This window comes from Puccinia triticina, chromosome 4A (assembly GCF_026914185.1).
Source record: "Puccinia triticina chromosome 4A, complete sequence".
Taxonomy (NCBI): Eukaryota; Fungi; Basidiomycota; class Pucciniomycetes; order Pucciniales; family Pucciniaceae; genus Puccinia; species Puccinia triticina.
Window position 1 is genome coordinate 3,458,099 of NC_070561.1, and position 12,366 is coordinate 3,470,464.

At 49.7% G+C, this 12,366-nt stretch overlaps 2 protein-coding genes across 2 annotated transcripts; one reads left to right on the plus strand and one right to left on the minus strand.

Moving 5' to 3' along the window:
- Positions 1-854: 854 nt before the first annotated feature.
- PtA15_4A408 (uncharacterized protein) lies at positions 855-1,682 on the plus strand (the record flags this gene model as incomplete). The annotated part of the gene is made up of 4 exons (XM_053168288.1): positions 855-903; positions 1,012-1,253; positions 1,317-1,473; positions 1,570-1,682. 4 exons carry the CDS (start codon positions 855-857, stop codon positions 1,680-1,682), a joined length of 561 nt encoding a protein of 186 aa, XP_053019512.1.
- A 992-nt stretch (positions 1,683-2,674) lies between these two features.
- PtA15_4A409 (uncharacterized protein) lies at positions 2,675-4,068 on the minus strand (the record flags this gene model as incomplete). The annotated part of the gene is made up of 6 exons (XM_053168289.1): positions 2,675-2,744; positions 2,851-2,927; positions 2,993-3,046; positions 3,132-3,271; positions 3,384-3,830; positions 3,918-4,068. The coding sequence occupies 6 exons, from the start codon at positions 4,066-4,068 to the stop codon at positions 2,675-2,677; spliced, it is 939 nt and encodes a 312-aa protein (XP_053019513.1).
- Between the last annotated feature and the right edge of the window lie 8,298 nt (positions 4,069-12,366).

Genomic DNA, 12,366 nt, shown 5'->3' on the forward strand with positions numbered 1-12,366 from the left:
CGCGAAAACAACACACTCCCCTCCAAATGGGTGTTCATTATTTGCCAACAGTTAAAGAGATTTTTTGACCACTTGTATAGCTTGGAAGTGCATTGTCACAATCTCATCCCAAACATAACATCAGCTGCAAGCAATTCTCTACCGTATTTTTTTGAGTTTGTATCTGTCATTGGTTGCTGCTATCTAGTATCAATGCTGCACAAGGTTTCATCATTTATTGTTAAGGGGAGCTTGAAAGCCGAGTGAGCCATTGGACCTCTGTTGAGCAAGAGCGCCGCTACACCCATTGATGCGACAATTACACATTTCTTCCAGTGGATTATCATCCCATCAATTAAACTGTTGAGAAGAAAAGTTTTACCAGTCCCGGCGGGTCCATCCAAGTAGAACTTTTCTAGCACTCGGTTATTCACCGCATGCATCACACCATTGAAGCAGAGCGGCTGTTCCAGAGTAAACATCAATTCATTCTTTTCCAAGCGGGCACCAGCGTCTTTTTCAGGGACATAGTGTAGATTTGATGACGGGATAGAAGCGCATACTGTCGGGGAAGCCACTGGGTTCATGAGTTTGTATGATTGCTAGAAATGGAGGAGTTGGTTTGTGGACTATCCTCGAGGAGTTCATTCAGAAAACTTTTACACAATTCCTGGTGCCCTGAAAGGGGTCCGGAAATGTGTATAGCCTGACGCGCGACCTCGCGAGGGAAAACTCGCGTCAGATAGCTCTTCTAGTTAACCCCGGTGTCCCTACTTGATGTAGCTTTTGATTTGATCAGCTGGAGTGGTTCTTTACAACTCTGACATTTTCCCTCCTTGTGCGACTGTAGCTTCAATAAACTTCAGGAGGATTTCATGACCTTGGATGCCTATAATAACTATCTGGAAGAAGTAGAAGACATCAGTTGAGCCACTGGATTTGATCTGTCCCCAAGGCACTGCTGTATCTTCTCCTTCACTACCTTTTCTAACAATTCGTGGTTTTCTCGTCCTATCCGGGGGTGAATGATAGCCTTCAATTTGATCAATGGAGTTGATGTAGCGGAGACTGAGGCCAAGATCAAGCAATTTCAAATCGAGAATCAGGAACTGATAGCTCAGAATGCTGTCCACGAAGCCCGTCAAGCTGAGCTGAGCAAACGACAAGAGGAAGCGGTCAGGAAGGAGCGCGAGGAGCGGACCGAGCTATTGAGGCTCGAAGAAGAAGCGCGACGCGAAGAAGAAGAGATCAAACGGGCAACGATCCACAGTTTGGTAAGCCTTCGCTCCTCCCCCTCCACAAGCTCGCAGTAATTGATGTGCCCATGAGTTTTTCAGGAGACCTCGAACGTAAGCGCCGAGAAGCTTGTGGCGAGACAACGGGCAGTTGCACAAAAGCGAGCGACCGCCCCAGCATTAGCCTCAGACCTAGCGACGAAGGCGACGGTGGCGATGCCATCGTTGAGCGGGTTGATCGATCCAAGCTCGATGGAGTGTGCGGATGTGAACCGCCCGGACATCGAGGGAGCTCGGACAGTGGGACGACTATTCGTCCATGTTTGATCTCAAGAGGCTCGATGCAAACCTCCAGCCGGGGACATCGATCATGATTCGATGAGACTCGTCTTGGCCGACCATGCCCTGGCCTTGGTCGGCGGCTTCGAGATCGAGTCCGTCTGGGAACCCAGCTTCGTAGCGCCATGATGGGCCTCTTTGTCCCCCCGCCCGAAGCCGGCGCCATCAACCAAACCACTTCCGACGACCTATCTCTCCATAACCTGAGAACTTAAAAAGGACTCTCATCTTTTGCTCTTTTCCCCACTTCTTACTTACCCCGCGACACGGCCTCAGTTGCCCGGAATTGGTGAACGTTATCTTCCAAGAATTGGCGAGGCCCGGCCCCGGAGAAACATCCTATCCCGGAATTCAGTCCCAGTTTCCCGGAATTGGTGAACACCCTCTTCCGGGAATGTGTACGGCTGGGTTTAATTATTTGGAGAAAGTACACTGGTGCAAGGCTTCCTAGGTGAGAAATAGTATCCTATCCCGGGAAAAGGTCTCAATTTCCCGGATTTGGGGGACATCCTTAGCTTCCATTTCTTTTAGGCTATGTATGATCCAACAATATGCAAAAGAAAATCTTGACAATTGTGGCGCTTTTGTATGGGTACACGGACAATAGAAGGGAAAAAAGTAATTTGATGTCAATGGAGGTAATCGGGTCGGAAAAGGAAAAAAGTAAGGCAAAACTATGTTGTAATCGTGATCAGTTGGGGTTTGGGGGAAAGGTATAAAAGCAGAAGGTGCGTAGAAGGATGGAGGTCACCGCTTGGCTCTTGCTCGGCGCCAATTGCTTAAAGAGCCAAGTGGTCCAGGACATTTTGAACCTGTAATTTCATTGAACAGCTGAGGGAAGTGCTGCCAAATTATTTTGGGGGTGTGCCTTTCGGTCCGCTTAATGTTAAACCGCTAATTTACAGATTACATTGTACAGCGTCAATTTTTATTGAGATGGGGGTGGTATTAGCGGTTTGAAAGGGGTACTAATTAAGATGTTGATGGCTTTTTTTATGATTTTGTGTTTTTTTACCGATCGACCATCAAACCGAGTTGTTCTGCTTAAAACACATTTACTTATGGACATTACCTGGCCAATGAGTCGAATAGCTATTCCATGAGCAAATCAACAGTAGAGATTATATTTCTTCTTTTAATGGTACGTAGAGGCTTATTCGAGCTTTCAGGCTTCTGATACGTTCGCTCTGCCTGCATAAGCGCAAAGAAATCATTCAAATTGGACGGTTGCCAAGGGAATCTTTCACTGCTTGTAAAAGAGACTACGATTGAAGGATCAAATTATTCTTTTACTCACTGTCCAATAGCTTCTTGATGTCGCTCCAAGCGGTCTTTCAGCTTGCTTATCAACGCATCCTTTTGCTTCAACGAAAGCTGCATGAATTTTACTTAGTGATTCACCCGGCAGCCAGCAGCATGCAATCAAGTCGGTAACCTACTTTGTTTCGCTCCCGGAAAGCTCTCTGATGGATCCTATTCTGCTCTCGTCTCCTCTACAGATTACGTCGACTCGCACCACACATCCAATGTATTTCTCATCCTGGCTTCGAACCAGATCAAATTATATATTAGACAAACCTCGGTCAGTTTACGCTTCCAGCGCTTGGTCTTTGGCTGCTCTGCAGGACGTTGCACTTCTGCTTCGGAAGCAGCATCCGTTTGAATTCCGCGCGAGGAGCCTGTAGATGCCTCTCCAGCACCCCACGCCAGCGCATGATCTGAAACGGAATCGAAATTTCATCAGTTTCTGGAAGCTTTTCCGGATCATCTCACCATCTGATCCCACCATGTTCTTTTGCTAAGCAGTTTGTGGATAAAAGGAAAATTTACCATCCAAGTAGCTTCTATCATCATCTTCCGACGGCGAATTATTTGGAGGGAAGTCTGATACTTTTCGCTTATCCGGCCCGAGCAGCGGCTGACAGTTTGATCTATTGACGGCAAACGCAGAGGACTGGCCGCTGGATGGTGAATGCGATAGAGGAGCAGACTGTTGATTGGAATTACTATTGGGGATCCATGCATTCAGCCGAATATCTGGACTTTGATAAGGTCTAGAGCTGCTAGTAGGAACGGAATGGCTAGTGCTAGGAACATCAGGCAAGGGCAAAGATTCGACCGGTCCTGAGTTCACCAAAATGGCCGGCGAAGACTGGGAGTATTCCGCATATTGGACATCCGACCGAGCGAAATCCCAATGGTGTCCGAAAGCTCCGCCGGAGAGCTGATGGCCATTCGGCTTCAAATTGTCTGTCCCGGGAACCTTCCGGCGCAAAGCTGCACGAACAAACGAAGCATATAATTCATAAGATTAGGCAAGATTACCACGCCAGACCAATACATTTTTGACGGGGACTAGCTCACTGGATTCATCGCGGACAGCCGAATGCTGCTGACTGAAGGGGTGGGGGTAGATGAAGCCCAGCGAGAAGCTCCCTGCATGTTGCTGGGAGGCCGGCTGGGAGAGCGGGCTTGGGGGCCGATTGAGATGGAACAGCTGGTTGGCGGGCTTCATTGGGAACGTGCAAGTGGGGCTACTCCTATCACTGCGCGATGGCGTGTGTGTGGGTTGAGGGGGGAGTGAGGATGCCCAGACTCGAGTCTCATGAGCAAGCGCTCCGATTGAAGACAGCCGACGGGATGGCCGGAGGTAATGGCGATGACCTCACGGCGATTTCAGCCATGGTCCGCGCAGGGGAGAGACTTGTCAGGCTGCCGCTGAAGCCGTGCCATTTATCAGGTCGCGGTAAGCCAGAGCTTTATAAGGATAATCCGCAACGGCGGCTCAAAATGGATAAGCCATGATCTGATTCGGATGTAAGCCAATCAATCCGGCGGCTGACCCAGCTGCCTAATGCAATTTGGTGGCGACAATCATTCTCGGCGGCGGCTGAGTCGAAAAAAAAAGAAAAGAAAAAAACAGGGCTCCAAGACAATGCTGATGAGCGACTCGCAGGGGATAGAACGCACAGCCTGCCGACGAGCTGACTGGCCCCATCCCCTCCCTTCGCTTCCTCCTCTTCTCGTCTCCGGATCGTGCGCCCAGCGGCTTATCACACAGCTGGAGTAGCACTCCCCCCGCCCGCCGCGAAGCAGACAAGCCTCGCCAGGAAGTGCCAGAGGATGAAACAACCGTCCAACCACCTCAATCGGCCCGGCAACCCTCTTTCGCAGCTGGGCTTACAGCAGCAAGGAAACGGGGGGGTTGAATTTTGCGACCCTTTTTTTACAAGGCATATGCCTCGTAAATCAGATGCTTTGTAAAATTATCACAAACCGTGAGGGATTTGTAATTTTACAAGTGTCCCGTCATTTTTGACTTCATTGTAAAACCACGATTGTAAAACATGCCTTGTTCATTTTCCGGCTGGCGCACTGAAATATAATTTTACAAGGGATTTCCTCATGACAAGGCTTTCCCTTGCAAAAAAAATCATGTGCAAAAATGCATGTGAGGCGTAATAAATCAAAATTTACAAGCCTTTCCTTACATGCGATCTTTGCGGCATTCACAAGGGTTGTGGAAATCCCATCAGAGGGAGCAAGATGTGAATTTCACAAGCCATATCACTATTTACAATGCATAATTGCCAACCAGAAAACAGGAAGAAAAAATCGACTGTTCAAACATTGAGACAGCCAAATTAATCTAAAGTCAAGCCTTACCATACCTCCTCAACATTTGGTAGCTTTGCGGGTGCTCGATCGAGTGGCCGAGCGTTTGGGCTCGAGGGTCTTCTTCGTCTTCTTCTCCACTTTGCTGGGAAGTTCAGTTTCTTTGATCTTCGACTCTTCAATCGTCTGTTGCTGATTGCTGGTCTTCCCGAGTTTCAATCGTATCTTAAACTCGCCCGACGCTTTTCGTTTGAGCTCAACCGGCTTTTCCGCTCCAGAGGGAGCGCCAAAAGTCGCTTTGGCCGCTGCAGATGGAGCACAAATGGTTGCTTGAGCCGCTCCAGATGGAGGGATTGCAGTTGCTTGAGATGGCTTGAGCTTTGTAGGTCGCCACTTTTTTGTTGGAGCAGGGGCGACCTCCGTGGCATTTGAAATTGTTAACGTGGGTAGCGGCTTTTTGGCTCCAGAGGGAGCGCCAACAGTCGATTTGGCTGCTCCCGACGGAGCACCAATGGTCGCATGAGCCGCTCCAGATGGAGGGATTGCAGTTGCTTCACATGGCTTGCGCTTTTTAGTTCGCCGCTTCTGTGTTGGAGCAGGGGCAACCTCCGTGACATTCGAAGTCGTTACCTTGGGTACTGGCATGTCCGCGGCCACCATCTTTTGCTGATCATCATTTTCCGCATCATCTTCAATGGTTGGGATCAGTGAGTTCGGTGAAGTGTTGAGGAGCATGCCCAGATGGGCAAATGGCATCGATCCAGGCGCCTCTTTGTTGTCACGAGCGATCTTTGCAATGCTATCGGAGACAAACTCCTCCTCGCTTGAGTTCCACGGTCGTGAGTAGAACACCCAGCTCGTGCTGGGTGCGCGTCCAGCAATTGCGCTATTATCTGGACTGATCAGCCTTCCAATACCACCATTCGCGCGATCGTCGTGCATCCATACACCTGAGATGCCGCCGACATTCTTGAGCATCTTGCACCAGTAATGCGAGCCGTTCCAGAAGCCACGAGAGAAGAGGGTGTATTTGACCCCATGGAAATCCAAGTAGAGGGGAAAATCTAATCCCGACATGAAAGATTGCTGCTCCTCTGACCTTTTCTGCTCGTCTTCGTCGAAGATTGTTGAAACCTGAACAAACAAGTACAAGTGTTGCGGTGCCCCCCCATTCTCGACACTCAATACCGACTTTTCAAAGATGTGGTGAGGTTCTTCTGGCTCCTTTGTCGAAGCGCACGACTTGCAGCAAAGTCCAGAAACGGAGGCGATTCCTTCCGTGGCCCAAGTTGTAATTAAATGTTGGACCAGACAAGGCTCCATATTGGCCGCTTGAAAAGTTTCCCTCTGAATCCGCAGGACTGTTATATCTCGAACTCCACGAGGATGGGGCTGTTCAACGTCCGTCTGAGCTTCACATGTCGCTGTGCGGACTTCGGTTACCGTGAAGAGCTCTCGGGGAGGATAATCAACATTAGTTTTTTTCCGGATAAACGGATTGAGGAGCAAGTCGATGAATAGATCTGTCGAGCAATAGACACCGGCATTGAAACTACCAGGTGACAACTTGTTGGCAGTTGAATGGAGCGAATTTTGACCGTTTGTCAGCATGGACCGGATTTGACCGGTTAAAGTTAATTCCCAGGTGCTCCGTGCATTGAAATGCTTGACGAGCGTAGTGAAAATGTCGTTCTTGAGGCCATTTGTCCCACGAAGCCAGAGAGGGTTGAACAGCGCATATAGGCTCTCGAGTCCGGCAGCCAACCAGCAGCGAAACTTCCTCGCTGGAGCATCGGATGCTGAGTAAGAGATATAGGTCGTCATCGAGTCCTTGATCAAATTCCGTGATCCTGGTGGCCGGCCTCCAGAATTCTTAGGGAGCAAGGCGGCGGTGGTGTCGGGAGCTCGACCATCGTTGAGCTCAGCTTTCTTGCGGTTGGCAGGATTGCGCTTCGGTGGTTTCTGCCAGCCAATCGAGATCGCTAGGTCTTGTTGAGTTTTGTTCTTTGCCCCGTATTCGATCGCAACGCCTCTCATTACGGCATGCCAGTCGTCTTCGAGGGCCTTGACAAAAGCATAAAGCTCTGCCATGCCAACAATCAAACACTTCTTCCCTTCGCTGTCAACTCAAAGAAACCAGCGATGGTCAGTAGCCGGTAAAAATTGAACAAAGAGAGGATGAAACAAACCTGATCATGTAGTAGAGTCTATGTAGGGATGGCTATCGGGCGGGCTCGGGCCGCCCGCGGGCCAGCCCGCGTCGGGCCGGAAAATAATCGGGCGGGTCGGGCCGGGCCAATTTGCCTCAAAATGCCGCCCGGCCCAAACCCGTTTAGCTCGCGGGTCGGGCCGGGCCAGTTTGACTCAAAATGCCGCCCGGCCCAAACCCGTTTAGCTCGGGGCGGGCCACGGGCAGCCCGCGGGCTCCCCCCCAAAAAAAAGCAAACTTTGTATTTTCAAAAATTCAGCCTGCGGCAGGCTCTTGTGAGCCTATCAAACATCTTTGAATTTTTTTCAGGGGAGTAGCCCCTGCATGATAGACAAAATAAAAGGAAATGATAAGAAAAAATATTCACTTGGCGGCTAGGTTGCCGGCTTTCATCCAGTCTTGGGTGCAAATCAAGGCCTCAACCGCTTCTTCGCTGAGGCGCATCCGATAATCGTCAAGAACCCGACCACCGGTAGAGAAGGCAGACTCAGATGCCACTGAGGTGATGGGAATCATTAGTAGTGTCCTGGCGAGCTCGGATAACGAAGGAAATCGGGAAGCGTTGAGTTTCCACCAGCCGAGTAGATCGAAGTCGGAATCTTCAGGGAGGATGAGGTTGCGCTCCTCAAGGTAAAGATCCAATTCAGCTGCTGGCGCGTTGGGTTGTGAGGAGTCCATACTCCCAGCCATGTACTCATGGAAGGCCGAAAGGTCGCGATTGACCGACTTCTTCTTAGAGATGAGCTCGGGTTGGCTGCTGGTGGTATTTGGATTGGCCACCGGCGCTGGAACATACTGGTTCCACAGATCCAACAATGTCACGCAAACCTTTCCTAAGAACTCGCTGAGATCTTCACCAGCTGCAGAGTTCTGCTCGAGGCTGTAGCGGAGGAACCGCATCTTGTAACGGGGGTCAAGGACGAGGGCAATGGCAAGGAGTTCTTTCGCAGGCTCCCAGTATTTTTCGAATTTGCTCTTCATGGGTTTAATCATGTCGGCTAGGAGGGGCACCTCTGCACTCTCGTTGATTTGCTTTTGAATCGCCACCATCGAACGGTAAGCTTGGTTGATAGTTGGGTATTGAGTACCACTCAATAGAACAGTGGCTACAAGAAACACTCAGAAAGTCAGTGTAATGAAAAATAAGCCATGGATAAGCAGAAACATCAACTGACCTTGGGAAAAAGGTTCAAGGAATTTCTCCATGACACGGAGTTCCTCCCACTGAAGCTCCAATGGGCATTCTTCGAACTTGTCGTCTTGAATCGCAAGCTCCTGGAAGGCCAACTTACAAGGCAAGGAGGACTCGATCATAATATAAGTCGAGTTCCACCGGGTGGGAACATCTTTCGCTGGACGTTTCATCTTGAGGTCAATTTCAACTGCCGTTAGGGCCTTTTCAAAGGCGTCCATGCGAGAAGGAGATGCACGGATCCAGTGGACGCTAGAACGAAGTTGTTCGACGGCCATCCCAGCAAACTTGATCCCGTCCTTGACGACCAAGTTGATTATGTGCGCTAAGCAGCGCAAATGAAAGAAAGCCGAGGTAGCAGAGCCTGCAGTTGCTCTGCGATCGTCCACAAATCGCTTAAGTCGAACCATTGCCGCTGTGTTTTGTGTTGCATTGTCGACAGTGATAAATTCCAGCTTGCCCACTACATTCCAATCTCGGATGATCTGGCTGAGGCGGTCGGAGATTGCTGGGCCGGAGTGTGGAGGTGGAAGTGGTCGGAAACTGAGTATCACCTTAACAAGGTGCCAGTTCTTGTCAACATAGTGGCCCGTGACCACCATGTAGCCAGTAAGATCAGACGCTGTCCACATGTTGGTTGTCAAGGCGATATGATTGGCTTGCTGGTCGATCTGGCGAATAAGAGCTGCCTTGCGCTCATGGAAAATTTTGATACAGTCACTTCGGAGTGTCTTTCGTCCCGGCATCACAAACTGGGGCTGAGCTTCCTTCATCAATCTGATGAACCCCTGGTGTTCAGCCATTGCGAAAGGATACTCGTGTTCGATTATCATTTCGGCCAAACGTTCACGGATCTTTCCTTGATTGAAAATCCATACACCACCCCCGCTAGCAGCTCCAGTTGACGAGTTGAAATTGAGCAGGCCTTGTCGGGTCCCTACAACGCCGACTTTCTCGGAGATGCATTTCGTTGAGTGTCTTCGGAGGTGGTTAGTTCCAGCGGACAAGCCTCCTGTGAGTTTTGCATTGCAATAATTGCACTGCGCCTTCTCCTTACCATCCGTTTCTGGTAAGATTCATGAATAATAAATATGTTAATAAGACGAAAAGTTAGCTGATAGCCGTGAGTGAATGAATGGCTGAAGTAGGGATAAGCTAACCAATGATCTTCGCGAAGTGGTCCCAAACCCCACTCGTTAATTTTCTCTTCTTCAATTGTGATTCATCTGCTGAATCGCCGACGCCATCGGTGGTGACTGCTGGAGTCTGACTACCAGGAGTGTTGGAAACAACGATATCGGGTTCCTCGCCGTTCGAACCTGGCATGACAACCGTATCGGATTGATCGATAATTGGATAGGATGTTGGTGGAGGATCGGGTTGAACGCTGGTGGAGTCGTGGTCTGGTGGGCCGGTCGGTAGTTGAACAAGACTGCAACTAACTACCAACCGGCCCATATGATATCCACGATATGGTCACGATTGGGTCCCACCGGGGGAAGCCCGACGGGCGCCCGACGGGCTGCCCGGACCCGCCCGAAATCTCTCGCAGGTCTGGCGGGCCGGGCCGACTTTAAAAAAATCCCCCAAATGCCGGCCCGCGCCCGGCCCAAACCCGGGCGGGTTTGGGCGGCCTGTCGGCCGGCCCGCCCAATAGCCATGCCTAAGTCTATGCATACTCTCCTGCGCATTTGTGGTGTCAGGGAGATTGTCTTTGCCGTTTGCGGAGCTCGTGATCATGGCCTGTTTGGATGGGAAGAGCATAGCTTCAACATCAACCATTGTCCACCAATCTAACCATTGCTTTGTCTTTGGGAAAAGCCGCCGGAGCTCATCGATCTTCTGCTCGTGAGTTGGCTTACCTTCCTCAGGTAACACCAAGAGATCTAGGCAGAGTTTTTGAAATTGAGCCTGAAAAGTAAGAACAAGTCGTCAGGACAGTTGCTCAACACTGTGCAGATTGAAAAAGACACTCAAAAATTACCTCTTGTTCGGGTGGGACAACGGCCCGATTCCGTTTCACACGTGTGACTTGAGCTCAAAAATGCTCGTGGCATCCCTTCAACTTCGCAAGGGCCTGTTGACGGTCGGTAACACCAAATACTTTCATGTAAGCCGATACAAATCCCTCCCTCTGAGCCAGAGAGAAATCGACCACTTGGCGGACAAGGGTCTCTCGATCAGAAACCGTAAAAGAGGGCCAAACAAACTGCTCAAAGAGCGTTGTAAAATGCGCCTGGTAATATTCGGCACTAAGACCTCGAATCCAGGAGAGTTGGACAGGGATCCAACGCGCAGTCTCCTCGCAGAACATTGAGGTAGACAGCAAGTAACCCGTCTCAAAAAGCCGGTAAGTAACATCAGACAAGAGGCCCCCGCTGTATACCTTGTTGTTGTGATCGCGGGAGACTAATCGTTCCTCCATCCACTTGGTCTGAAACGTAAAGTGTTCGATCCCTGGCTTGAAAGATACAGAATTGATCATAAGACCAACACTAGAATCCAAGCATCAGCTGTGAGCAATCTGGAAAATGGACTCGGGCTAGACTTACTAGTTCCATTGGAACATATCATGTAAGAACTTATCACCTAGCCCAGCGCCACCCTTGTCCGGGTTGATTCCAAGCTCAATGAGGATGAGCCGCCGGTGGTATCGCAGTCTATCACTGTTCACAAAAGCTTCATGGATTTTGGTGACACTTTCGAATGGGTTGAGAGGTGCAGTGGGCTTCCCTAGCTAAACAATACAAGGAAACTATCCATCAGGTTATGTTCTTCGAAGCTTTGGCAACAGCAGGGTTAGAATGAATCAAACAACTCACTTTGAGCTTGAAAGCACCTGCGCTGGGGTTCTTCTTCACTTTGTTTTTCAACTTTAGCTTTGAAAGGGGGTCCGGCTTCTTCGGAGATGGCCATGGGTGGTTGTGGGTGCCATGGTGACGGAGAATGGCCCATCCAGTTAGCATGTTTTCATCGAATTGGATCAGTGTGTTCTTGCAGGATTGATGTCCAACTTGCCCAGGACACTTTCCGGCAGAGCCAGGGCATTTTGGATCACTATCAATCACTATTTCAGCGCCAAAAAGAAGTGTGCTGCTGAGAAAAGATGAAAAAAGACTGACACTGCCAAGTAATCCTCAATTGCACCCTTGCCGGTTGGCGGAGATCCGACCCACTGGCAACCGGGCTGATTGCAGATCAAGGCGCCAAGACAATACATCCGCACACCTTTCCAGGATCTATCGGCTCGCCAATCAACACTGGTTGTCCTGGGGAATCCAACGAATCCGAAGTTGTGGACAGTCATCTCCGGAGTTTTCACAAAGATTGTCTTCCTGTTAGGATACAGTGGATATCCTTCGTCATCGAGCCTGCAGTCATGATCAATAAATGTCTCTTCGAGTCCGGAAGGGGCAAAAAAGATTTTCCTTCCGTTTATTGGCTCGTTGTTGGGGTCTAGGGGCTCGGATAAATCATTGTGAACACTGCTGCCGTCTGACATGTTGGCGATAAAGAAGGAGAAAGAGGGTGGGTAGCGAAATGAGCGAGACTATTGAACAGTAATCAGCCAACGGGCAAAACAGAGAAGCTGGGGGGAGAGAAGGCAAAAAAAGGACGTACATATATGTGGACAGGAATCCAACGTGACCAAGGTGTTGAGGCGTGCAAAATTTGTGTATCATCGTGAATCGGTGTACTTTTCCGGGTGAATACAGCATTGTAAATCAAGGCTTGTAACCTGTCTCCCGTAAAAATAGATGTATGAGTTCAAATGTTGAAATTCCGAAGGTGGTGTC